Source organism: Salmo salar, chromosome 07 (assembly GCF_965601325.2).
Source record: "Salmo salar chromosome 07, fSalSal1, whole genome shotgun sequence".
Classification (NCBI taxonomy): domain Eukaryota; kingdom Metazoa; phylum Chordata; class Actinopteri; order Salmoniformes; family Salmonidae; genus Salmo; species Salmo salar.
In genome coordinates, this window is record NC_138297.1 from 45,059,252 (window position 1) to 45,084,568 (window position 25,317).

The following is a 25,317-nucleotide window of genomic DNA, read 5'->3' on the forward strand; positions in this document are numbered from 1 at the left end:
GCAACAACTTCAAGGATTACTTCCTGGATACTTTTGTTTCTCAAGGACAGCTCAGTCAGTGTCCATACAGTGTCCATACCAGTGGCGGCTGCTGAGGGGAGGACGGCTCATAATAATGGGTGGAACAGAGAAAATGGAATGGCATTAAACACATGGATGTATTTGCTACCATTCCACCTATGCTGCTCCAGCCATTAACACGAGCCCATCCTCCCCAATTAAGGTGCCACCAACCTCCTGTGGTCCATACATGTACTAACTAGTGGACATGACATACTGGACTGGACATGTTAGTATAAAGAAATGTTAGTATATTTTCTCTGGGGTTCAAACTTTTTCAGAAGTGTGTGTACATGCTTGTGTGTGTGTGTGTGTGTGTGTGTGTGTGTGTGTGTGTGTGTGTGTGTGTGTGTGTGTGTGTGTGTGTGTGCGTGCATGCCTCTGTGTGTACCAGCCATCCAGGGGGTAGGGCTGATGACAAGGGTACTTATCGGTTCAGCCAACAGAACAATCCCAGCTCTTGATTTTGTGGAGAGGTGGGCTCACTGCTACCTGCTAGTAATGTCTTTGAGAAACACACAGGCAGTGAAGACATCATAGCTCACTGCTATCCTGTTTCAGCTCATATCCTTTCTGTGACAAGGACATATGGACAAGGACACAATTTTATCTGAAAACACAGCAGCCTACTGTGAGCTATCATAGATTTCATAGAGAAATACGAATTCTCTGCCGTTCGTTGTGGAATAGGACAATCTTCCACTGAGTACAGTCGCCTATACCTCACAATCAGATGGCTACAATGGCAGCCTCTCCAGTGATTGGATCCTTTGTCGCTGCGGACTATGCTGTCTTTGCTCTGATGCTGCTGGTGTCTGCAGCCATCGGGGTGTACTATGCCATCGTCGGAAGGGGCCAGAGCAGCTCCAGAGAGTTTCTGATGGGGGGCCAGAGTATGACAGCCGTACCTGTGGCTCTGTCCCTGACTGCCAGCTTCATGTCGGCTATCACAGTGCTGGCCACCCCAGCCGAGGTGTACCGATATGGGGCAAGCTACGGTCTCTTCAGCCTCTCCTATGTGCTGGTGGTGGTGGTCAGCTCAGAGGTCTTCCTCCCTGTCTTCTACAGGCTGGGCATCACAAGTACCTATGAGGTTAGAATCAATCCACCCTGTTGAGTTGAGTTGTGATCTATTCTATTCAACAGAAATAGTATAACATGTTTGGTAGAGATTATCCTGATTAATTGCAATGCAAATTCTAAGTAATTCTAAATCCCCGAAATCAATATCTTGGGGGTCACAACGTTTTGTTCAAAGTGACCAATTGACAAATGCAATCTATTCAGGAAATAAAATACTGACCTAATTGTGTAGTTTTTCTATAAAACAAACAGATTGCTGTTTCAGGTATAGTAATCATAGAAGTCACGGTTCCATTACTTAATATCGCTGCACAGGCTGATGATTAGATTATGATTATGATTCAAACAGCTAAAATATGGGTCAGTGTTTTATCTTCATTAGCTGACTGAAACAATCCTGGCACAGTCTTGTCATCTCATCCTCTTACTTTCTATACTCTTTGCTTTGTCTTTTGGGCTTCACACATGAATTCATGTCACTGTCCTGTCCATGGGAAATGTAACAGAAAAGTGTCATATTTCTTTTTTCTCTTCATGGTCATCATTCTGCAGTATCTGGAAATACGGTTCAACAGAGCCACCCGTCTGTTAGGGACAGTGATGTTCATTGTTCAGACTGTGAGTACCTTATCACAACACTTTCACCCCACATATTATGAATTACATGAACATGAGAACAAACCTTGTGCTACAGATGATTATAAGAGCCACATATTATGTCTCTCTGTCTCCCAGATACTCTACACGGGAATAGTCATTTATGCTCCAGCTCTGGCATTAAACCAAGGTGCAGTAGTCTCTAAAAGTCATGAAAGAATTTCATTTCATGCCCCATCGGCATTGAGTGCACTTGAAACCACTCCTCTGCTAAATGACGTCCCTCTCTCTCTCTTTTTTCCTCCTCTCTCCAGTGACTGGGATGGATCTCTGGGGTGCTGTCATTTCAACAGGAGTGGTTTGCACCTTTTACTGCGCTATGGTACTGGACAGGCAGTGATGTCAATAAATAATGCTATAAACACCATTTATCCCCTGATGTAAGGGAAATACAGATGGAGGTTTTATTGAGACATGTAGCACTGTGGTGACCTTTGCGGTGACCTTTAAACCATATATGTAACACGGCTGTGGTGTGTATTGTGACAGGGCGGTCTGAAGGCGGTGGTGTGGACGGATGTGTTCCAGGTGGGCATCATGGTGGCAGGCTTCCTGTCTGTCATCATCAGAGCCGTGGTCCTGCAGGGAGGAGTCGCCAACATCCTCAACCACGCAGAGTTCGGAGGACGACTCAACTTCTGGGAGTGGGTAGATTGTCATGGAGATTATAAATGTAAAAGAGCAGGAGAAGAGTCTGCACCTGGACTTTGTGCAGTATGTTGGCACAAAATACAAGACATTGCAAAAGGGCGTACTGAATCTCTCTCTCGCTCTCTCTCTCTCTCTCTCTCTCTCTCTCTCTCTCTCTCTCTCTCTCTCTCTCTCTCTCTCTCTCTCTCTCTCTCACTCTCTCTCCTTTATAGCTTTGATGCTAGTCCACTGAGGAGGCACACCTTCTGGACAATCACATTTGGAGGCACGTTTGTCTGGACCAGTATCTATGGGATCAACCAAGCCCAGGTGCAGAGATACATCTCTTGCAAATCCATGACTCACGCCAAAATGTGAGTCATCATCTTCCTGGAAGGATAGAGTAGAGCATGAAGATCTATTTCCTGTTTGCCCCAGTATTAAAAGTGGAACTGACAGCACTTTAGCAACATGAAATCTTATTCAAATGTGTTCATCTACACCCCCAGGAAGAATATGACACTTAAAAAAGAAAAAGATCTGGCAAGCGAGCACTTAGATATGGTATTTTTAACGTTCATCAATTCTTAGAATGTTTGGGAATCACGTATACTAAGGCATTTGTGAAAATTCAATAAAAATATAGAGTGGGAGCTCCTGAGTGGCGCAGCGGTCTAAGGCACTGCATTGCAGTGCTTGAGGCGTCACTACAGACCCGGGTTCGATCCCAGGCTGTGTCACAGCCGGCCTTGACCAGGAGACTCATGAGGCGACGCACACATGGCCCAGTGTCATCCGGGTTAGGGGAGGGTTTGGCCAGCCGGGATTTTCTTGTCCCATTGCACTCTAGCGACTCCTTGTGGCGGGCCTGGCGCCTACAAGCTGACTTCGGTGAGCAGCTGGACAGTGTTTCTGCTGACACATTGCGGCTGGCTTACGGGTAAGCGAGCAGTGTGTCAAGAAGCTGTGTTTTGGAGGACGCATGACTCTCGACCTTTGCCTCTCCCGAATCCGTAAGGGAGTTGCAGTGATGGGACAAGACTGTAACTACCAATTAGGGGTAAAAAGTAAAAAATAATAATATAGAGTGGGAAAGTGGGCGAGCATTTGGACCATTAATAGACACTGCAGTAAATTAAATCGAATAAAAACATCTGTCTCGTCCAAGACTCCAAGTCTACACAGACCGGTGCGCTATAGCAAATCAGAGATACAGTAGGGCTTTATACAAACAAGCCATTTGAGTAAAAGTCTGAAAGTATTTGGTTTTAAATATACTTAAGTATCAAAAGTAAACCAAAGGGTGCGATTTTCTTGTTTTTTTAATATAGGGATAGCTAGGAGCACACTCCAACACACATCATTTACCAAAAAAAGAATTTGTGTTTAGTGAGTCCGCCAGATCAGAGGCAGTAGGGATGACCAGGGATGTGAATTGGTCCATTTTCCTGTCCTGCTAAGCATTCCAAATGTAACAGGGACTTTTGCGTGTCAGGGAAAATGTATAGTATAAAAAGTACATTCTTTCTTTAGGAATGTAGTGAAGTAAAAGTAGTCCAAAAAATAAATAGAAAAGTACTGATACCCAAAAAAACTACTTAAGTAGTAATTTAAAGTATTTTCACTTAAGTACTTTACACCACTGGTGTTTACAGGCAGTTTGCAACAGCACAACTTTAGATTGTTAGCTAGGACGCATTCGCCAAAAGCCACAAAATACACCTGAATGGATTTCTGCAAATATGTAAACACCACGGGAGTCCCCTTACTTTTGGGACCCACCAGTCTTATTGATCAACCAACCATGAAAAGGTAGGCTCTCTCTCCCTCAGTTATGCACATCAACAACTAATAGTAGCCAGAGCAAGATGAGCTAAAAATCTAACAAAGGAACATTAGATAAACCTCTTTTTCAGATCGTTGGCCACCAAAATTGCACTGATAAACGCCTACTCGTCCTTCTGATAACACAAACTCGCTCTCTCCCCCTCCCCGTTCTCGCTCTCTTTCTCTCTCTCCTTTCTCTCTCGATCCCCTCTTTCTGTCACTCTTCTCTCTCTCTCTGTATTCTATTCCCAGGTCTCTCTACATAAACCTATTAGGACTGTGGGTCATCTTGCTGTGTTCTGTGTTTGCGGGGCTGTGTCTGTACTCCGTCTACAAGCACTGTGACCCCTGGACAGCAGGCATGGTGTCTGCTCCAGATCAGGTTGAGGACACAAACCAGGAAATAACACTTTAATAAGGACTGCAGGTTGACGTTTATTGGGATGAGTCTTGTCCTGGAGGCAGAACTGAGCGATTTCTGATAGATGGGCCAGGTTAGGTATTAGGGTCAGCAGTGTGATTAATGTTAGGGTTGAGATTTTATGACAGATTTTGTGGCTGTGTCAGCTAGTGACCCCTCTGCAGAGCTGCCTCCAGAACAAGATTCATGATGAAAAATGCTAACCTACATAAATACCAGGCACGGTCAATATTACTATTCTGCAAGACTGCCACTTTATAGATATATTTTCTAAAATATTTGTTTAAACTGATAACATTCACCGCCACTAAGTGTAACCACCTTAAACTATTTTTTTTGTGGGAAAACTGTTTTTTTCCCCGCACCGGCCACTCATCCAGATTGTTCCCAGGAAAATATCTCAAATAACCCAAACCCAGTGGTACCACTCAGATAGACTACTGACCACGCCCTCTTTCTCTGTGCAGCTGATGCCATATATGGTGATGGACATCCTGAGAGACTACCCTGGACTGCCAGGATTGTTTGTGGCTGCAGCCTACAGTGGGACCCTAAGGTTACTATTCCCATCTAGTACTTATACTGTATGTCAAACTTAATCTTACGTTTGATTATGTTAGTATGTTACATTATGTTATATGTCTACTAGATTAAGTGCCCTTTTGTTACTATTTGTACTGTATGCAATATCTCATGGTTCATAATATCACGACTATGACAAAACGTTTACTCTCACAGCCTATGGTGGGACAAAAAGATGACTATTTCCATAGCACTCACACACACTGTATGTTACATTTCTAGGTAAATAATGGCATTATATTTGCTCTCTCTCGTCCATAGTACAGTATCGTCCAGTGTCAATGCTCTGGCTGCCGTGACTATTGAAGACCTGATCAAGCCGTACACACACATGTCAGAGAAACACCTGTCCTGGACCTCTAAAGGCCTCAGTGAGTGTATAATATCAATAGGTGTCTTTGCGTTTACCACAGAACTCAGAGAGCTATATTCATGTTTGATGATATATTTATCTTCTTATTGATATATTCTTGCTGATATTAGAAATGAATAAACCATGATTTATCATGATTTTAACTGCTATCCCTATGTTCCATTCTAGGCTTTCTGTATGGGGCTCTCTGTATTGGAATGGCTGGCATAGCCTCACTCATGGGAAGTCTGCTGCAGGTATGCGATACAACAAAAGGAGTATGTCCTTCTACAAAGAATATGTTGTCTTGAGGTTCGCAACTCTAAAATATGTCTCTGTCTCCTCCTGTAGGCAGCTATCAGTATCTTTGGGATCATCGGAGGGCCTTTACTGGGTCTCTTCTCGCTGGGGATCCTCTGTCCATACGCCAATGCCACAGTCAGTACAGTCTCTTTAACAAAAGCAGGATTATAAGTGTCTAACTGTTAGCTAATCTCTCTGAATGTTTATGTTGAAGTGTTGATGTGTTATTTCTGTGTGTTCTGTGCTGCAGGGGGGCTTGGCTGGTCTGCTCTCTGGGCTGGTTATGTCTCTGTGGGTGGGGATAGGGGCCCAGTTTTACCCTCCTCTACCAGAGCAGAGCAGGCCTCTGGGTCTGACCACACATGGCTGTAACTTCACAACCGCAGCCGGTGTGTTCAACTGGACCGCATCCCCAACAGAACCAAGCCTATACACTACAGTACTACAGCAAAATACAGCAGAGAGGTACGTTGTGGGCTTCAGTATCTTTGGTTAAGGACAGGACACACTTTTGCTGAAGGGAACAAGTATATTGATATGGGCACAGTTAAAACAAATATTCAGTTAGAAATGTACTGTAGAACAGGAATAATTTTGTCATGTTAGAATAGCGAATTGCATCAGCTGTAAACAATATATGCAACGTTATAACTGTTGGATGCCACTATGTTTGTCTCCTCTACAGACCCTTCCTGGCTGATAACTTGTACTCCCTGTCCTATCTCTACTTCAGTCCTATTGGGACACTTACAACACTGGCTGTTGGACTGGTGGTCAGTCTACTTTCAGGTACTCTTTCCCAAATGGTAGTGTTGCTTCTTACCGTATTACATGTTGTGTCTAATTAACATGTTTTTTTTTTACACTAAAACGTGTCTCTTTCCAGGGGGTATGAAGTTGAATTTGGAACCAAGGGTGACTTTGATGAAAGAAGATACAATGTTATTTTGCTTTTACAAGCTCTTTAAAGAAAGGGTAAGTGATTTGAGTGTTTCAATAAATAACCTCCAAGATGTTCTCTCTCTTTCAACCACTTTCCTGTATTAATTTAGCTCTCATTCATACCTAGGCCATGAGAAGAGCAGGAAAGCTGGACCTCACAAAAAACAGAGAGAACAAATTGGGAAACAATAACCCTGGCTTCTGCAATGTCCACGAGTTGGATTTTACAAAGAGCAGTCTTCCTACATAACATACTGATAAAACCATGACTTAACAGTTGCTCTTTCTTCTCATACTTCTCCCTCCCCAGTGCCGCTGTTTTTCACGTGACTCATGAATGTCCTGACAGATTGTATCAATATCTCATCTATATCCTCATATTTCTATATACAGTGTCCTCAGAAAGTATTATTCAACATTTTGTTGTGTTACAGCCTGAATTTAAAAAACTATTCTCACCCAGCTACACACAATACCCCATAATGACAAAGTGAAAACTTGTTTTTAGAAATACAGAAATATCTCATTTACATAAGTTTTCACACCTCTGAGTCAATACATTTTAGAATCACCTTTGGCAGTGATTACAGCTGTGTGTCTTTCAGGGTAAGTCTCTAAGAGCTTTGCACATCTGGATTGTACAATATTTGCCAATATTTTACAATTCTTCAAGCTCTGTCAAATTGGTTGTTGATCATTGCTAGACAACCATTTTCAAGTCTTGCCACATATTTTCAAGCAGATTTAAGTCAAAACTGTAACACGGACACTCAGGAACATTCACTGTCTTCTTGGTAAGCAACTCCAGTGTAGATTTGGCCTTGTTTTTAAAAAATTTAATTTATTTAACTAGGCAAGTCAGTTAAGAACAAATTCTTATTTACAATGACTGCCTACACCGGCCAAACCTGGACAATGCTGGGCCAAATGTGCTCCACCCTATGGGACTCCCAATCACAGCCAGTTGTGATACAGCATGGATTTGAACCAGGGTATCTGTAGTGACGCCACAAGCACTGAGATGCAGTGCCTTAGACCCCTGCGCCACTCCTGCTGAAAGGTAAATTAATCTCCCAGTGTCTGGTGGAAAGCAGACTGAACCAGGTTTTCCTCTAGGATTTTCCCTGTGCGATTTATTTTGCAGTATTACTTTAGCGCCTTGTTGCAAACAGGATGCATGTTTTGGAATATTTGTATTCTGTACAGGCTTCCTTATTTTCACACTGTCAATTAGGTTAGTATTGTGGAATAATTACAATGTTGTTGAGCCATCCTCAGTTTTCTCTTATCACAGCCATTAAATTCTGTAACTGTTTTAAAGTCACCATTGGCCTCATGGTGAAATCCCTGAGCAGTTTCCTTCCTCTCCGGCAACTGAGTTAGGAAGGACACCTGTATCTTTGTAGTGACTGGGTGTATTGATACACCGTCCAAAGTGTAATTAATAACTTCCCCATGCTCAAAGGGATATTCAATGTCTGATTTTTTATGTTTACCCATCTACCAATAGGTGCCCTTCTTTGCAAGGAATTGGAAAACCTCCCTGGTCTTTGTGGTTGAATCGGTGTTTGAAATTCACTGCTGGACCTTACAGATAATTGTATGTGTGGGTACAGAGATGAGGTAGTCATAAAAAACAATGTTAAACACTATTATTGCACACAGAATCCATGCAACTTATGGGACTTGTTAAGCAAATTTTTACTCAACTTATTTAGGCTTGCCATAACAAAGGAGTTGAATACTTATTGACTCAAGACATGACAGATTTTCATTTTTAATTAATTTGTTACAATTTCAAAAAATATAATTCCATTTTGACATTATGGGGTATTTTGTGTAGGCAAGTGACCCAAAATCTAAATGTAATACATTTTAAATTCAGGCTGTAACATAACAAAATGTGGAAGGGTGTGAATACTTTCTGAAGGCACTGTATGTAGCCTACATCACATCAACTTGAAAAAACAAGTAGAGTTAGGATTGTTAATAATGAAATATCTTTGACTTGACTTATGTTTCCCATTTATTAAAAAAATATGGCTATCAGTGTTGTACATTTAAAATAAATATTAATTTGAAATAGCTGTGTCTCGTTTATACTTAGATCATTAAGTTACATTGTACAAGTTATCAATACATTCTATAATGTATTATTTACAATTATATACACAAGAGAACTGGAGGCATTTGAACTGTATGTAGTCATTTGGTGGATGTCATTCCACAGCTCGAGGTGGGTAAGAGAGGCAAGTGTAGCTCATTTGGGGAGGCAGGTAGCCTAGTGGTTAGAACGTTGGACTAGTAACCGAAAGGTTGCAACCGAGGGGCTGCCAGATCGAATCCCCAAGGTAAAAATCTGTCATTCTGCCACTGAACAAGGCAGTTAACCCACTGTTCCTAGGCCGTCATTTTAAATAAGAATTTGTTCTTAATTTACTTGCCTAGTAAAATAAAAATGTTACTGTAATATATAGCTAACATTTGTGTCTAAGTATGTTTAGGTTGCTAATAACACTCTTGTTCATGGACGGCTAAACTAAAACTTGCATACTGAAGATTTAACTGCCAAACATCTAGGATATCAATCTATCGGTCAGCCTATATTCAGCATGGTGGACAATTCTTCTTCGTAGTAACGCTTCTTCATGGCTCTGTACTTCCTCAGATAGTACAGGGCCTCCAGTTCCTTTATCACAAACTCCCCACGGTCGACTAGCTTTTTGATCTCCTTAGGGTCTGTGACATCTTTGTTCTTCATAAAGGCTCTCTTCAGACGTTCCCCGAAGTAGTCTGCTCCTTTGGGGTATTCCCGTCCCAAAAACAGGAGCTGCCAATGGAAGAAGACCGGTTACCAATTATAATTCAAGGCTTTGGGAATTGTTTTGGAAACATAGCTAAATATTGCATGAGTGGAAGCAAATCTGGTGTGTGGGTAACAACAACGGTTGGGTGCATTGACAGCAGTCAGTCAGCGTTTAACTTACGTTCTTGTATAGCTGTCTAACCTCACTCCTCAGAGGGTTGGCCATGTCACTGCCTGAGACTGTAGCAGCCTTCACTACTGGGATGGAAGAAAAGTACAGAACATACAACAAGTGATTTAGCATACAGCAGCTGATTATGTAAAACAACAGCTCAGAAATGTGCATATGTCTGATTGCTGGCACACATCACATATCCTGTGAGCCTCACAATCTTAGCTGTGTCATGCATACATTTGACCTTACATTGGTTCACTTAGCAGGTAGGATAGTTAACAGTGCAAAAGGGCCAAAATGCGACAAAGTCGCAAAGCGAATGATTAGCTAGCTGGCTAGATAATTGGCAGCTGCAATTTAACCAATAAGTGTCTTTGTGCCGGGATAAAAGTTACGTTATGTCTCCCAGCACAACAACGTCAACAGACAATTATTGTTCGAATCGTAGCTAATTAGCTCAACACCCTCTGTTACAAAAACATCCATTGTGATTAATTCACACGATATAATCAAGATTCCATTACATTATAAGGTCCCTTATAAATAAATCCTTGCAATTAAGTAGTGTCGACAACTGCTTACGTTGCCCTTCCGGAGTTCATAAACAACGCCGTAAATCCTTTGACATGTCGCAAACCAAAACATTGACCTACTGCGCGTGCGGTTGCATTTCAATAGTAACTTGGACGCGAAAAGAGTTGAAATATATCCCACCAAGAGAAGATAGTAACCAGTTTTCCAACAAATGTTATTTCATTACCTATATAGCAAGCTAACCAGTTAGAAAATTAATATTGTGGTTAGGTTGATATGTTTACAAGCCAAGTAGCTAGTTGCATAAGTAGCCATGTGTTAATAGCCAGAGTAAGTTAGATTACCAGTTAGCTAGGACTCAAGGTGAGCAAGTGACAGCAAATCAGCTTCCTTTTACTGGAAGCGTGCTGCAAGTCTGTGTTTTGCTTCTTTCAGCCTTATCTTCCTACAACTAAATACTATATCTCCTAACTTTCTATTCTCTGTCATTTCCTTGTAAGCTACCCAAGGATGCAAAGTTAACTTTGTTATTAATAGCATCTCTCTCTCAACATTAGATTCATGAGATATATTAGATCTAGTAGATATAAGCCTAGCTAGCTAAATTGAATATAACATGTTTCAATTTCTCCCAGGCAACCTGAGTCTAGTCTTTAGATATGTTCTTTACTTTTACTCACTTTTCCAATGCCCACAAATTACAAGCATACAGTAGCTTGCAAATTTGTTTATGATCACATTTATATTCATCAAGTTGAATTGTTGATTTGGTTCAAGTCTGCCAAAAAGAAAGGAGGCAAGCTCATTAAGGCTGAAAAGGAGCAACTTCAGAAAGAATAGGTGAGAGAAGACAAAAGGAAGAGGGTACTCTAGGACTTCTCATTTCATTCAATCAGAGCTCATCGTGCATAACATGTCAACCCATAGATAGGTTAGAAATATTTTTAAAACAGCTTGCATTCGAATCCCCTTTCCTGTTGCTCACAATCATTATTTTTGGGGGACCATGTTAAACAACTCCAAATGTTCTCAATTCATGGAGCAACCCACATACTGAAGATTCAGCTGCCAAACATCTAGGCTATCAGTCTATCGGTCTGCCTATATTCAGCAGGCCTAACAATTCTTCTTCGTAGAAACGCTTTTTCATGGTTCTATATTCCCTCAGATAGTACAGGGTCCCCAGTTCCTTAATCACAACCTCTCCACAGTCGACAAGCTTTCTGATCTCCTTAGGGTCTGTGACATCTTTGTTCTTCATAAAGGCACTGTTCAGACGCTCCCTGAAGTAGTCTGCTCCTTGGGGGTATTCCCGTCCCAGATACAGTAGCTGTCAGTGGAAGGAGGCAGGTTACCAGTGATAATCCCAGTGCTTTGGGGATTGTTTGGGACAGACAGCAAAAGATTGCATGAGTGGCAAATCTCATATTGAAAGTAAGTGTGGGTAACAACAAAGCGCGGGTGCATTGACAGCAGTCAGTCAGTGTTGAACTTACATTCTTGTACAGCTGTCTAACCTCTCTCCTCAAAGGGTTGGCCATGTCACTGAGACCTTCAGCCTTCACTACTGGGATGGAAGAAAAGAACAGAATATACAACAGGTGAATTACTATTCAGCAGCTAATGATGAAAAACAGCTCAGAAAGAAATATGCTTGTCTGATTGTTGTCACATCACATATACCGTGAGCTTACAATCTTTAGCTAGTTATGTGTCATGCATAGTGCATTTTAGCTTGTTTTACCTTGGTTCACATAACAGGTAGTTTAGGTAACAGTACAAAGTCTGCGGATAGGTAGCAAAGCTCTGGTAAAGCGAATGATTAGCTACCTAATAGTAACGTAATTGGCTAAACACCCTCGGTTATAAAAACATTCATTAGCTTTGTGATTAATAGATTTATTCACACGATATAATTTAGCTTTCATTACATTGTATCTAGACTCCCTTACCGACAAATCCTCGCAGTGCTGAACGCTGTCTACCTTGCTGAAAACTGGCTACATGGGAGCATTACGTCAAACAGCGCGTCGATTCCAGGGTTACGGCTAGAAGGGATCCATCTTTTCTCAAATTAACATCAGATTTGACTTTTCATAGCAGTTTAGGATAATTTACGCAGCAGGTTAGAAAACGGTTTGAAAATGAAATTTAAAAAAAATGACAATTTTAAATGAATTTGACAAAAGTTGGATCCCTTCTAGCCATGACCCGATTACAGCTGGTTGAGGGACGAGCGTCGCATCGGAGTGACATGTTCTGACTATTAGACGTTGGGCTTGTTCGATGTTGCAGGCAACTGCCGTTTAATGCCCATTCACATGCTAGTCGAAACTAGGAAACTCGGACATTTCCGATTTGACGATTCGTTGAATGCTGCACGTGTATTACTACAACTAGTTAACAAGTCGGACATTTTAGAGTTTCCTAGTTCCAACTAGCACATTAACGCAGCATGACTGATCTACAAAGAACGTTGCATTAGTAGTTCTACTCATTGAAAAAAAATTATAGTAATACTAATTGGGCGCGTTTGAGTGGTAAGGCTAAAGCAACCGACTGTAAAGGAAAGTCGATGAGTGATGTCGGGGGAGGTGCATCTGCGACAGCCGAAGTCAGACACCAATCTGGTTTTCCAACAGCAACTCTGATATTAATATGGCAGTGTTGCCATTGTTTATATGTTTTTCTTTATAATGTCGAAATAAACATGTCTTCAAATCCCGTATCATACACTAACAAACTGAAATCATATGTGTGTACATTGTACAATCATTTAGTGTGAGGGCCTCAAACATCACATTAGTTTGTCCACTGTATACATTAATCACGGCAAAGTTGGTTCCTGTTTCAATTATGTCTTTGGTTACTTTTGCATGAGTAAAAAAACAACAACTAATGATTGGTTAAAAATATACAGTAGCCTCGCACAATGCAGGTGGTGGCTGCAGGATGAAGTTGGTGAAGAGCAACTGCAGAAACTTGCAGTCTACTGCAGTCAAAACGTCATGATCACATGATTTTTGTAAAGTTCATGCAGTCGACATGTCGGCGCAAGTCGGACACATTTTTCTTCCGATAATGCAACACACTTTGGTCAGCGACTTCACAAAAGTGATCGGCTTGAACGTGCCCATTATTATTCGTAGAGTCAGTCAGTGGCCTTGTTCAAGAGCATAAAGCGGTATTGTATCATGGGTACATTTTGACCTAGAGAGACTTACAGTTATCAAAACGTCACACCAGGGTACGTCTACATGAAACACGGCCCTTATTTTAAGTGTTTCTAAAATCCCCTATGGGAAAAATGAATGGTGGAAAAACGATTGGATCCATTTCCCTGTTTGACTGCTAGCTTGTATGGGCATTATGATTCATACTGTGGTACTCTATTAGGTGATTTCTTCCCTTATCAGCTGTCGATCACGGACTCCTGGTTTCAGCCAATCGGTGTGCCCGAATGGACATTTGTACTCCGGCCCCTCCCACTGTAGCTCAGAGTGGTTATCGTCTTTAGCTGATGAGGACCAAGTTTTCAGTGTGATCTTGTGTTTCTATGTGCACTAATGTGTGGTGGTGAACTAGAAAATAAAACTAAGGATATGGACACATCTGCCCGGTTCTTGCCGACCGCCTGTAGTGGGTCTGACCAAAGTAGAGTCAGCTTAAGTTACTAGCGGGTGAGGGCATCTTCAGCCAACCGCTCAGACGGGTCCTGCTAGCTGTTTTTACACCTGTTTTTCAAAGATTTCTCACAAAAACAAGCATATCTCTGTGAAATGTCAACAGAGCACTGACCGTATACCAAGTTATTTTCAAAGGCTTTTACTTTTAAATCAGCTCGTGTCATCCTAATTTTTCTTTTAGCGACCCACGGAAACAATTTTGAGGACGACGACCGCAAAATGTAAAATCCTCAAAAGATGTTACTAGAAACCTGCACTGCTATGTCAACAAAGCTCGGTGCTTATTACCGGATGTATTTGGTTATGAAATCCGAGTTTTGGGATATAATGTCAATAAAATGTTATAGAGCCCACTGAACGATCATATTTGTCTTTGTAAAATGGGCAGAGTGGGTGGAGACTCTGTCATTGACCGTGTTTGAGAGCATCAAAACAACTGCAGGTGACTGCCGACTGACTGATCTACAAATCACCTTTCATTATAAATAACGACTCATTATTATTTGTAGATCAGTGTCAGTCACAGTTTACCCATGATACGGGTTTGATCCTCTCGAACAGGGCCAATGTCTTACGTCAGATAGCACGAGGAGCGTCACTCTCGGTGACGCCATCTGATCCTACGTGAGACAATATTCACCCGATGTATTGTTCCATTCAAAACAACTGAGAACTCAGAAAATCCGCCTTCAGACTTAAGTGCATTCAAGACAACTGAGAAAAAAACGAGCTCCAACTTGGAAAAATCGTTTTGAACAGTGATCCCGCTCAGAATTCCATGTCGGGAACTCAGGCCTCTTTCTAGAGTGCAGACTTTGCGACCTAAAGCTCACCGACGTCATGATTTGACCTTGTATTTCCCTTGAAAGCACACTAAGATACAGTACATTATAGTTGTGATCCTCTCAAAACACGTGCATACATGGACCTGTGTGTCAAGATTTTGATTGTATGACTTAATTAGCCTTTTTCTTATTTATTTATTATTTTCATTGTATGACTTAATTTGATAGTAATGCAAAAAAATATTTAAATTAAATTAAGTCATACAATCAAAATGTAACACCATGAGTTCATAAACAACGCCATAAATCGTTGTACATGTCGCAAACCAAAATATTGATCTGCTGTGCACGCCTGCGTTGCCGTTTCCATGGTAACATCGACAAGAAAGAGTTGACCTCTGACAGATATCCAAGAGAAGATCGTGAGCAGTTTTCAGTTTATTATATAACTAGTGAGTTAGAATGAATATCTGGTTAGGTTGTTAAGATATTAAGTAGCTAGATACAGCTAGTTGCTTAAGTACTTGCTCTGGCAAGTAACAAATTGGCTACATAGCTAAACCAGAGTTAGCTAAGTAATCTAGCTAACGCTAGCTATCTTGCAAGCAAGTCACAGCTTTCTCATTACTGCAAGTGCTACTGCAATTATGATGCTGCTGCAAGTCTGTGTTTTTGTCTTTTTGCTTCTTTCAGCCTTATCTTGCTACAGCTAAATACTATATCCCCTAACTTTCTATTCTGTATGTTCTCTCCTTGTTAGCCACCAAGGATGCAAATGTAACTATGTTAACTACTGTTATGAACAGCATAATATTGATTCATGAGAGATATAACAAGCTAGACCTAGTAGATATAGCTAGCTAGCTAAATTGAATATAATATCATGTTCTCAATTTCCCCCCAGCATCTCAGAGTCTAAGTTCTTCAGATAGCTATGTTCTTTACCTTCACACTCACTTTTGTAATGCCCACAACTTGCAAGAATTCAGTAGTTTGCAAATGTGTCTATGATCACAATTGATTACATTTGTTCATTAAGTTGAATTGTTGATTTGGTTCAAGTTTGCCCAAAAGAAAGGAGGCAAGCTCAGATAGGCTGAAAAGGACCAACTTCAGAAAGAGGAGGATGAGAGAAGACAAAAGGAAGAGGGTAATGGTGATTTCTCATTATCATTCAATCCATAACAAAACCTCTGTCATATGCTAATGGTTGTCTGTCTGTGTGTGCATTTGTACCATTTGATCTGTGTTATTGAACTGCCATTTGTATTATGAGATGCTTCAATAGTATGCACAGTGATACATCAGTAATAGATACACTCATGGGGCAATAGCATGTACTGTATGTTTGATGCATGACTCCTTTCCCCCTCTGCTCTGTAGGGGCTCGACTCCTGGCTGAGAAAGAGGAGCAAGAGAGGCTGGAGCTAAAAGTATTACCATCACTGACCTTTATCGTTCATGGTTATCAGTGTGTTTGTGTACGGAGAGGGCTCTTGAAGTTAAACCTGTTCATAATGTCCTAATGAAAAAGAGTGATCATTGCTGGCTTTCTGTGACAGCACAAAGTTCGCAGAGAGGACGACCTGAATCAAGTGCGTCATCTACTGGAAGAGAACCAGATTGCAGTCACCAAGTGGGTGACTGACTCCAGAGCAAAAGCCAAGGTGTGTGATTGTTCTAAGCTCTAACTCTGGCCTGACTTTTGTGTAGTTACTGAAGATATTAGCCATGCTAGTCCTGTTATGGTTTTACCAGACACCGTGTCCAAGAGACTACCATAATGGCAGGCCTTGGTAGACGTAGATAAATAAATCAGATGAGCCCTATTTGACATAGTTAACACTGCTTGTTTTCTCCCCAGTGAGACAGGTACATGCGTTGTGACGGGAGTCCAGACCCGTCAGTCCAGCAGGCGATCAACACCTTCATCAACATGTGGTGGGAGGACCCAGAAGTCCAGATCAAACCGGTTCTAAAGGAGTGTGCCCTGGCTCTACGGGTAGGTTTGCTATTAAACACCAGGGTCACATTATGGAGACATGAAACAGGAGAAGGGGGTTCTACCGATTCTGTATGTGTCTGATAAGAACGCTCAATTCAGTTTTGCATTTGAAAACACTTGTTCCTGTTTAAGCCCACTTAAAGTGACTCTGTCAAGAGCACTTCTATTTGAGACCGGTATTGATCTGTATAAGGATTCTACCAAATGAATGATGAACATAAACACGGCTGCACTTTATCTCCGCCTGCAGCTGCTAGAGGAGCTGGAGGGTATGCTGGAGGGTATGCTGAGGGACCAGCCTGAACCAGCTGATGCCCTGAGGTACCAGGAGACCCAGCTCTCCATCGACTCTCATTCAATACAAACATGACCACAGCACTGAGGAGATACTCAAGGTAGGGTTACTGATGATGTTTAAGACATGCAGAAAACATGTCTGCCAGTTTGTTTTGGAAAGTAAGATGAGCATGTTTTGCTGATGTCTGTTTGTGTGTTTCTCTCTGGCCACAGTGCTCACTCGGACGTTGAGACGGGGAACATGCAGACAGTGGTCCAGGATGACAACATCACACTGTGTCTGTGGGCCAACCTTAACAAGAACCCAAGGCACGTCACAGACGTATGTCTGATTTTCACTCTATTCACTTCACACAAATAGAGAATTTCTAACTAGTCTCCTTGCTAACAGTCTGTTTCTACTCAAACCCATTCTGATGGATGTGTTGGATAAAGTGAAAACAGAACAATTGAGTATTTTCAATTTGTGACAGTGTTTCTCTCTTTGTGGCTCTTCAGGTTTAAAGGGTTCCAGTTTGAGGAGGTGGGGCTGGGCTTTAAGCTGCCCAAACAGCTGGCTGTCAGTGATATCGCTGTGAGAATCCTCCACACCCACTACAACCACTTGTCTCACCTGGCCAACCTGAAAAGCCAGACCCCCAGCAGGATGTCTCTGGGCCTGGGGGCCAGTGAGGAGCCCCCTTCTGGAGGGAGCGACCCCCGCGGGGGGAGACGGTGACAGGAGAGGGAGCACACAGCAGGGAGGTGCAGAGGAAGAGGTGCAGTCTGTCAGAGGGTCCAAAGGCAGGAAGGTAAGCTGGAAACAAAAGTCATAGGATTAATGGAAAGGTGTTTAAAAGTGACATAGGCTAACGTCTGTGTGTGTGCGTGTGCATGTGTTTGTGTCAGAGTGCGGTGAGTGTGATGTCTATGGAGGAGGAGGAGAGGAGGCGTGGTCAGAAGCAGCTGGAGGATGTGCAACAGAAGCTGGAGGAGAAAGGGAGTCAGATACCATGCTAGTCGGACATGACTCAGGTGAGAGACTACAACTGGCTCAGAGGACAAAGTAGGCAAATAACATTCCCATTATATATTTCACTGTTCTGTTTGGATTATTTTTACTGTCATGTTTAGGGTTGCAACATTCCTGGAATCTGGGAGTTCTCCAAACAAGATTTCTGGCAAAAATGGAATTTTAGGAATGTTACCAGAATTTTGCAACCCTAGCCATGTTACTATAAACACTGCTTGAGAATTAACCAGCCCCTTTCATTCAATATTGTGATTCCCATGTTCACCTGTACGTGTGTCCTGTCCAGGTGAGGGAGACTCCTCCCCTACCCCGATGGACCCAGTGATTGACAGCTATGAGGGTCAGGTGGTTGACCTGCAGCAGTACACACCCCTGGGAGGAGTCTTCTACTGCGATGTGTTCCGTCTGCCGCCACAGTCCCAACAACTCAACGGATGGGAGATGAGAGAGGTGAACCAGAACCACCAAGTACAGCACCTATGCTGAACAAAAATATAAAAGCAACATGTAAAGTGTTGGTCCCATGTTTCATGAGCTGAAATAAAAGATCCCAGAAATGTTCCATACGCACAAAGATTATTTCTCTCAAATGTTTTGCACAAATTTGTTTACATCCCTGTTAGTGAGCATTTCTCCTTTGCCAAGATAATCCATCCACCTGACAGATGTGGCATATCAAGAAGCTGAATAAACAGCATGATCATTACACAGGTGCACTTTGTGCTGGGGATAATAAAAGGCCACTCTAAAATGTGCAGTTTTGTCACACAACACAATGCCACAGATGTCTCAAGTTGAGGGAGCATGCAATTGGCATTGACTACAGGAATGTCCACCAGAGCTGTTGGCAGAGAATTGAATGTTAATTTCTTTACCATAAGCCGCATCCAACGTTGTTTTAGGGAATTTGCCAGTACGTCCAACCGGCCTCACAACCGCAGACCAATCATTCAATTGACTGATTTCCTTATGAAAGACCAATCATTCAATTGACTGATTTCCTTATGAACTGTAACTCACTGAACTCGTTGAAATTGTATATTTATGTTCAGAAAGTGCCTTTTCTGACAGCAGTTTCCCTTCCTACCGCTCAGTGTAATGTACTCCATGTACTTTCACTGGGCACCCCTTCTGTGGGTTACTGAATGTGTAAACTACTCTTTGCAGTTGTTATGATGCATTAATCAAGGGGACTAGATAACCTTGAGGGAATTAAGAACCACTTCTGCCTTTAATTCTCTAAGTTAAAATAAGTGTCTCTCGCCCCAACCCCCAGCTGTTGGACACAGGGTTGCAGCCGTTCCCCTACCCCACGGAGCAGTCCCAGATCCAGGGCTCTGCCTCCATGAAGCTGGAGGACAGTGGGGTCCTGACCTGTCCCCCTGTAGGGGTCACAGTCACCCTGCCTGACTCTGTCCTGTTCCTGGAGGACCCACAGGTTGCCCACTGGGACCCTGAAGGTGAGAGACACCTGGAGGAGAACTGGACGGGCCCCACATTGACTGGGACTGATAGTGATACTGTTAAAAACATGTATTTAACATATCCCAGGATCTGAATGTAGTTCCTACCTTGTGGGGGGCACTCTACACAAAAAGTACAGAACTTTCAGATATACATTTTTTTATTTGTTTTATTTCACCTTTATTTAACCAGGTGGGCAAGTTGAGAACAAGTTCTCATTTACAATTGCGACCTGGCCAAGATAAAGCAAAGCAGTTCGACACATACAACAACACAGAGTTATACATGGAGTAAAACAAACATAGTCAATAATACAGTAGAAAAATAAGACTATATACAATGTGAGCAAATGAGGTGAGATAAGGGAGGTAAAGGCAAAAAAGGCCATGGTGGCAAAGTAAATACAATATAGCAAGTAAAACACTGGAATGGTAGATTTGTAGTGGAAGAAAGTGCAAAGTAGAAATAGAAATAATGGGGTGCAAAGGAGCAAAATAAATAAATACAGTAGGGGAAGAGGTAGTTGTTTGGGCTAAATTATAGATGGGCTATGTACAGGTGCAGTAATCTGTGAGCTGCTCTGACAGCTGGTGCTTAAAGCTAGTGAGGGAGATAAGTGTTTCCAGTTTCAGAGATTTTTGTAGTTCATTCCAGTTATTGGCAGCAGAGAACTGGAAGGAGAGACGGCCAAAGAAGGAATTGGCTTTGGGGGTGACCAGAGAGATATACCTGCTGGAGCGCGTGCTACAGGTGGGTGCTGCTATGGTGACCAGTGAGCGGAGATAAGGGGGGACTTTACCTAGCAGGGTCTTGTAGATGACCTGGAGCCAGTGGGTTTGGCGACGAGTATGAAGCGAGGGCCAGCCAACGAGAGCGTACAGGTCGTAGTGGTGGGTAGTATTTGGTGACAAAACGGATGGCACTGTGATAGACTGCATCCAGTTTATTGAGTAGGGTATTGGAGGCTATTTTGTAAATGACATCGCCGAAGTCGAGGATCTGTAGGATGGTCAGTTTTACGAGGGTATGTTTGGCAGCATGAGTGAAGGATGCTTTGTTGCGAAATAGGAAGCCAATTCTAGATTTAACTTTGGATTGGAGATGTTTGATGTGAGTCTGGAAGGAGAGTTTACAGTCTAACCAGACACCTAGGTATTTGTAGTTATCCACATATTCTAAGTCAGAACAATCCAGAGTAGTGATGCTGGACGGGCGGGCCGGTGCAGGCAGCGATCGGTTGAAGAGTATGCATTTAGTTTTACTTGTATTTAAGAGCAGTTGGAGGCCACGGAAGGAGAGTTGTATGGCATTGAAGCTCGTCTGGAGGGTTGTTAACACAGTGTCCAATGCAGGGCCAGAAGTATAGAGAATGGTGTCGTCTGCGTAGAGGTGGATCAGAGACTCACCAGCTGCAAGAGCGACATCATTGATGAGAATGATGAGAAAATAGTTGGCCCAAGAATTGAACCCTGTGGCACCCCCATAGAGATTGCCAGAGGCCCGGACAACAGGCCATCTGATTTGACACATTGAACTCTATCAGAGAAGTAGTTGGTGAACCAGGCGAGGCAATCATTTGAGAAACCAAGGCTAATGAGTCTGCCAATGAGGATGTGGTGATTGACAGAGTCGAACACCTTGGCCAGGTCAATGAATTGTTTCTTATCGATGGCGGTTACGATATCGTTTAGGACCTTGAGCGTGGCTGAGGTGCACCCATGACCAGCTCTGAAACCAGATTGCATAGCGGAGAAGGTGCGGTGGGATTTGAAATGGTCGGTAATCTGTTTGTTGACTTGGCTTTCGAAGACCTTAGAAAGGCAGGGTAGGATAGATATATGTCTGTAGCAGTTTGGGTCAATAGTGTGTCCCCCTTTGAAGAGGGGGATGACTGCAGCTGCTTTCCAATCTTTGGGAATCTCAGACGACATGAAAGAGAGGTTGAACAGGCTAGTAATAGGGGTTGCAACAATTTCGGCAGATCATTTTAGAAAGAAATGGTCCAGATTGTCTAGCCCGGCTGATTTGTAGGGGTCCAGATTTTGCAGCTCTTTCAGAACATCCGCTGACTGGATTTGGGAGAAGGAGAAATGGGGAAGGCTTGGGCGAGTAGCTGTGGGGGGTGCAGTGCTGTTGACCACGGTAGGGGTAGCCTACCGTGGTTGGTTGAAAGCATGGCCAGCCGTAGAAAAATGCTTATTGAAATTCTCAATTATAGTGGATTTATCGGTGGTGACAGAGTTTCCTATCCTCAGTGCAGTGGGCAGCTGGGAGGAGGTGTTCTTATTCTCCATGGACTTTACAGTGTCCTTGAACTTTTTTGAGTTTGTGTTGCAGGAAGCAAATTTCTGCTTGAAAAGGCTAGCCTTGGCTTTTCTAACTGCCTGTGTATATTGGTTTCTAACTTCCCTGAAAAGTTGCATATCATGGGGGCTGTTCGATGCTAACGCAGAACGCCACAGGAGGTTTTTGTGTTGGTTAAGGGCAGTCAGGTCTGGAGAGAACCAAGGGCTATATCTGTTCCTGGTTCTAAATTTCTTGAATGGTGCATGCTTATTTAAGATGGTGAGGAAGGCGTTTTTAAAAAGTAACCAGGCATCCTCTACTGACGGGATGAGGTCAATATCCTTCCAGGATACCCGGACCAGGTCGACTAGAAAGGCTTGCTCGCTGAAGTGTTTCAGGGAGCGTTTGACAGTGATGAGTGGAGGTCGTTTGACCGCTGACCCAATACGGATGCAGGCAATGAGGCAGTGATCGCTGAGATCTTGGTTGAAAACAGCAGAGGTGTATTTAGAGGGCAAGTTGGTTAGGATGATATCTATGAGGGCGCCCGTGTTTACGGCTTAGGTGTGGTACCTGGTAGGTTCATTGATAATTTGTGTGAGATTGAGGGCATCAAGCTTAGATTGTAGGATGGCTGGGGTGTTAAGCATGTCCCAGTTTAGGTCACCTAGCAGCTCGAGCTCTGAAGATAGATGGGGGGCAATCAGTAAACATATGGTTTTCCAGAGCACAGCTGGGGGCAGAGGGTGGTCTATAGCAGGCGGCAACGGTGAGAGACTTGTTTTTAGAGAGGTGGATTTTTAAAAGTAGAAGTTAAAATTGTTTGGGTACAGACCTGGATAGTAGGACAGAACTCTGCAGGCTATCTCTGCAGTAGATTGCAACACCGCCCACTTTGGCCGTTCTATCTTGTCTGAAAATGTTGTAGTTAGGGATGAAGATTTCAGAGTTTTTGTTGGTCTTCCTAAGCCAGGATTCAGACATGGCTAGGACATCCGGGTTGGCAGAGTGTGCTAAAGCAGTGAATAAAACAAACTTAGGGAGGAGGCTTCTAATGTTAACATGCATGAAACCAAGGCTATTACGGTTACAGAAGTCATCAAAAGAGAGCGCCTGGGGAATAGGAGTGGAGCTAGGCACTGCAGGGCCTGGATTCACCTCTACACCACCAGAGGAACAGAGGAGGAGTAGGATAAGGGTAAGGCTAAAAGCTATGAGAATTGGTCGTCTATGACGTCCGGAATAAAGAGTAAAAGGAGCAGGTTTCTGGGGGCGATAAAATAGCTTCAAGGTATAATGTACAGACAAAGGTATGTTAGGATGTGAATACAGTGAAGGTAAACCTAGGCACTGAGTGATGTTGAGAGAGATATTGTCTCTAGAAACATCATTGAAACGTCATCATTGAAACATCATTGAAATGAGTGGAGTTGACATGATTCCCTATTCTACATTATTGAGAGCCATGATGTCTAAAATTATATGTCAATCAATAGGTCAGAATAATCTAGAGGCGAAAGAAACGCACACCTTTTTAGGCGAGGTGCTGGCTAGCAGAGTGGAACAGTTGAAAAAATAAAGGAGAGCTGCACACCCTAGGAGCTCAGATGCAAAGTCCAATGTTTCGACAGACAAGCTGTCTTCATCAGGGTACAAGGATCAAAAGACACACAGGTGTCTGTAATCATGGATGGGTGTGGCCTGATATCATTGGTTAATTCTCATATTAAAATAGCATACAAAAAACATAAATGGATAGTGTACGATCATAGATACAATTTGGCTACATAAGTCTACAAACATTTACAACAGCAAAATCACAATAATCACAAGAATGGCTTCAGATCAAAGTCTACGTTGAGACCGAAGGGAGCAAGGGTCTTTAAATTAAAGATCCAGGCAGCCTCTCGTTTTAACAATAAATTATCGCGGTCAGGCCTTTCCTAGGGAGGGTGACATGTTCGATGCCAATATAACGTAGAGACGAAATTAAGTGGTTTGCTTCCAAAAAGTGGGCCGCAACTGGGTACGTCGAGTTTTTGCACCTAATGGTGCTACGAAATTCATACTTTTAATTCGCGCTTTGTTTGACCTACATCATTTTTACCACAGGGACAAGTTATAAGATAAATAACTGCCTTAGTGGAGCACGTGATAACACCTTTGATTGGGATCTGTTTCCCTGTTTGGGGGTGTATAAAGAATCTACATTTATAAGTGCCATTGCATTGAGCACAGCCATTACACTTGTAGTTTCCATCCAGTAGGGGCGCAAATAGACGTTGTGCAGGGATATCTTGGGGTGGTAAATCAGAGTTTATAAAAACCTAAAAATAATTTGAAGCTATCCTCGGTTATTAGGTCTGAGTAGTCAAGTATGTCTAATACTAGTCTGATATTGTTAGAAATATATCTGTTCCTCATAAAACGAGACTGTGTTTCATCAATGATTGCATCCAGGACTTCTTTAATTATTTTTGCAAGTAGTAAGGCTAATATCTTATAGTCATTATTAAGAACACAAATTGGACGCCAGTTATCGATGAGCAGCACTTCTTTTTTAGGCTTAGTGTTATTAACCCCCGACTCATTGTCGGAGGGAGAACATTGTTTTTAATACTCTCTAAAAAGACTTCAAATAGGAAGGGAGCTACTTGTTCAGAAAATAATTTGTAAAATTCTGATGTAATTCCATCAACACCTGGTGATTTATTGTTCTTTAGATGTTTGATAGACTATAATCTCTTCAACTTTGATGGGTTCATCACACTGTTAGATTCTATATCACTGATAGAGTGAACATTATTCAGTGAGTCAAAAAACATACCCATGGATTCTTGACAGTACGTAGAGCTATACAGTTTTCTGTAAAAACTGCTACAGTATTTAGCGATTCATTTTTGGTCATCTGTAATAACACCAATGTTTAACTTATGGATAGTGTTATTTGTAGAGTGAAATTTCTCAAGTCTAAAGAAAGAATTTTACATTTAGATTTTTTTATTTTTATAAAGCATTTGACACAGTATTCCTCTTCCACTCTCTTGAGAGACTTGGCTTTGGGGATTTCTTCTGTAAGGCTATTAAGACTCTATAGAAATGGTAACAGCTCTATCAAATTGAAATATGGCACCTCACCTAGATTTGAGTTAAAAAGAGGACTTAGGCAAGGTTGTCCTATCTCTCCGTACCTGTTTTTATTAATCACCCAACTTCTTACAAATTCTTTAATAGTCCTGTACAAGGTATTTCCATAACTGGTAAAGAAATTATTATAAGCCAGCTGGCTGACGATACTACACTTTTTCTGAAAGATGCTAACCAAATTCCCATATTGATCAATGTTATACAATCCTTTTCCAAAGCGTCTGGTCTATATCTTAACATTAATAAATGTGAACTCATGGCTG

The 25,317-nt window shown here is 42.2% G+C and overlaps 5 protein-coding genes across 9 annotated transcripts; 3 read left to right on the top strand and 2 right to left on the bottom strand.

The window, feature by feature from the left end:
- The first annotated feature begins 19 nt into the window (after positions 1-19).
- slc5a8 (solute carrier family 5 member 8) lies at positions 20-8,942 on the top strand. The gene is made up of 15 exons (XM_014207657.3): positions 20-1,153; positions 1,696-1,761; positions 1,879-1,930; positions 2,055-2,122; positions 2,290-2,444; positions 2,664-2,804; positions 4,510-4,639; positions 5,146-5,234; positions 5,522-5,631; positions 5,802-5,869; positions 5,964-6,050; positions 6,166-6,380; positions 6,601-6,704; positions 6,802-6,890; positions 6,985-8,942. The coding sequence occupies exons 1-15, from the start codon at positions 794-796 to the stop codon at positions 7,105-7,107; spliced, it is 1,857 nt and encodes a 618-aa protein (XP_014063132.1). The 5' UTR covers positions 20-793; the 3' UTR covers positions 7,108-8,942.
- LOC106609181 (electron transfer flavoprotein regulatory factor 1-like) lies at positions 8,622-11,920 on the bottom strand. Of its 5 annotated transcripts, none has more exons than XM_082977680.1 (3): positions 11,869-11,920; positions 9,845-9,921; positions 8,622-9,687 (listed from the first exon to the last, which is right to left on the bottom strand). In XM_082977680.1, the coding sequence occupies exons 2-3, from the start codon at positions 9,887-9,889 to the stop codon at positions 9,454-9,456; spliced, it is 279 nt and encodes a 92-aa protein (XP_082833806.1). In that variant the 5' UTR covers positions 9,890-9,921; positions 11,869-11,920; the 3' UTR covers positions 8,622-9,453. The 5 variants fall into 5 exon arrangements, with proteins under 5 accessions (XP_082833806.1, XP_014063150.1, XP_014063148.1 ...); XM_014207675.3 differs by lacking the exon at positions 11,869-11,920 and adding an exon at positions 10,421-10,824; XM_014207673.3 differs by lacking the exon at positions 11,869-11,920 and adding an exon at positions 10,363-10,824 and having other exon boundaries at positions 9,845-9,918.
- LOC106609180 (electron transfer flavoprotein regulatory factor 1-like) lies at positions 11,085-12,523 on the bottom strand. The gene is made up of 3 exons (XM_014207670.3): positions 12,325-12,523; positions 11,869-11,939; positions 11,085-11,702 (listed from the first exon to the last, which is right to left on the bottom strand). Exons 2-3 carry the CDS (start codon positions 11,911-11,913, stop codon positions 11,457-11,459), a joined length of 291 nt encoding a protein of 96 aa, XP_014063145.3. The 5' UTR covers positions 11,914-11,939; positions 12,325-12,523; the 3' UTR covers positions 11,085-11,456.
- Positions 12,524-15,404: 2,881 nt separating this feature from the next.
- On the top strand, positions 15,405-17,463 carry LOC106609183 (dynein axonemal intermediate chain 7). The gene is made up of 5 exons (XM_082977685.1): positions 15,405-15,993; positions 16,227-16,510; positions 16,708-16,845; positions 17,099-17,243; positions 17,359-17,463. Exons 3-4 carry the CDS (start codon positions 16,720-16,722, stop codon positions 17,216-17,218), a joined length of 246 nt encoding a protein of 81 aa, XP_082833811.1. The 5' UTR covers positions 15,405-15,993; positions 16,227-16,510; positions 16,708-16,719; the 3' UTR covers positions 17,219-17,243; positions 17,359-17,463.
- A 485-nt stretch (positions 17,464-17,948) lies between these two features.
- Positions 17,949-24,547, top strand: LOC145880032 (dynein axonemal intermediate chain 7-like). Its single transcript, XM_082977684.1, has 3 exons — positions 17,949-18,159; positions 18,444-18,607; positions 19,434-24,547. Exons 1-3 carry the CDS (start codon positions 18,138-18,140, stop codon positions 19,713-19,715), a joined length of 468 nt encoding a protein of 155 aa, XP_082833810.1. The 5' UTR covers positions 17,949-18,137; the 3' UTR covers positions 19,716-24,547.
- The last annotated feature ends 770 nt before the right edge of the window (positions 24,548-25,317 follow it).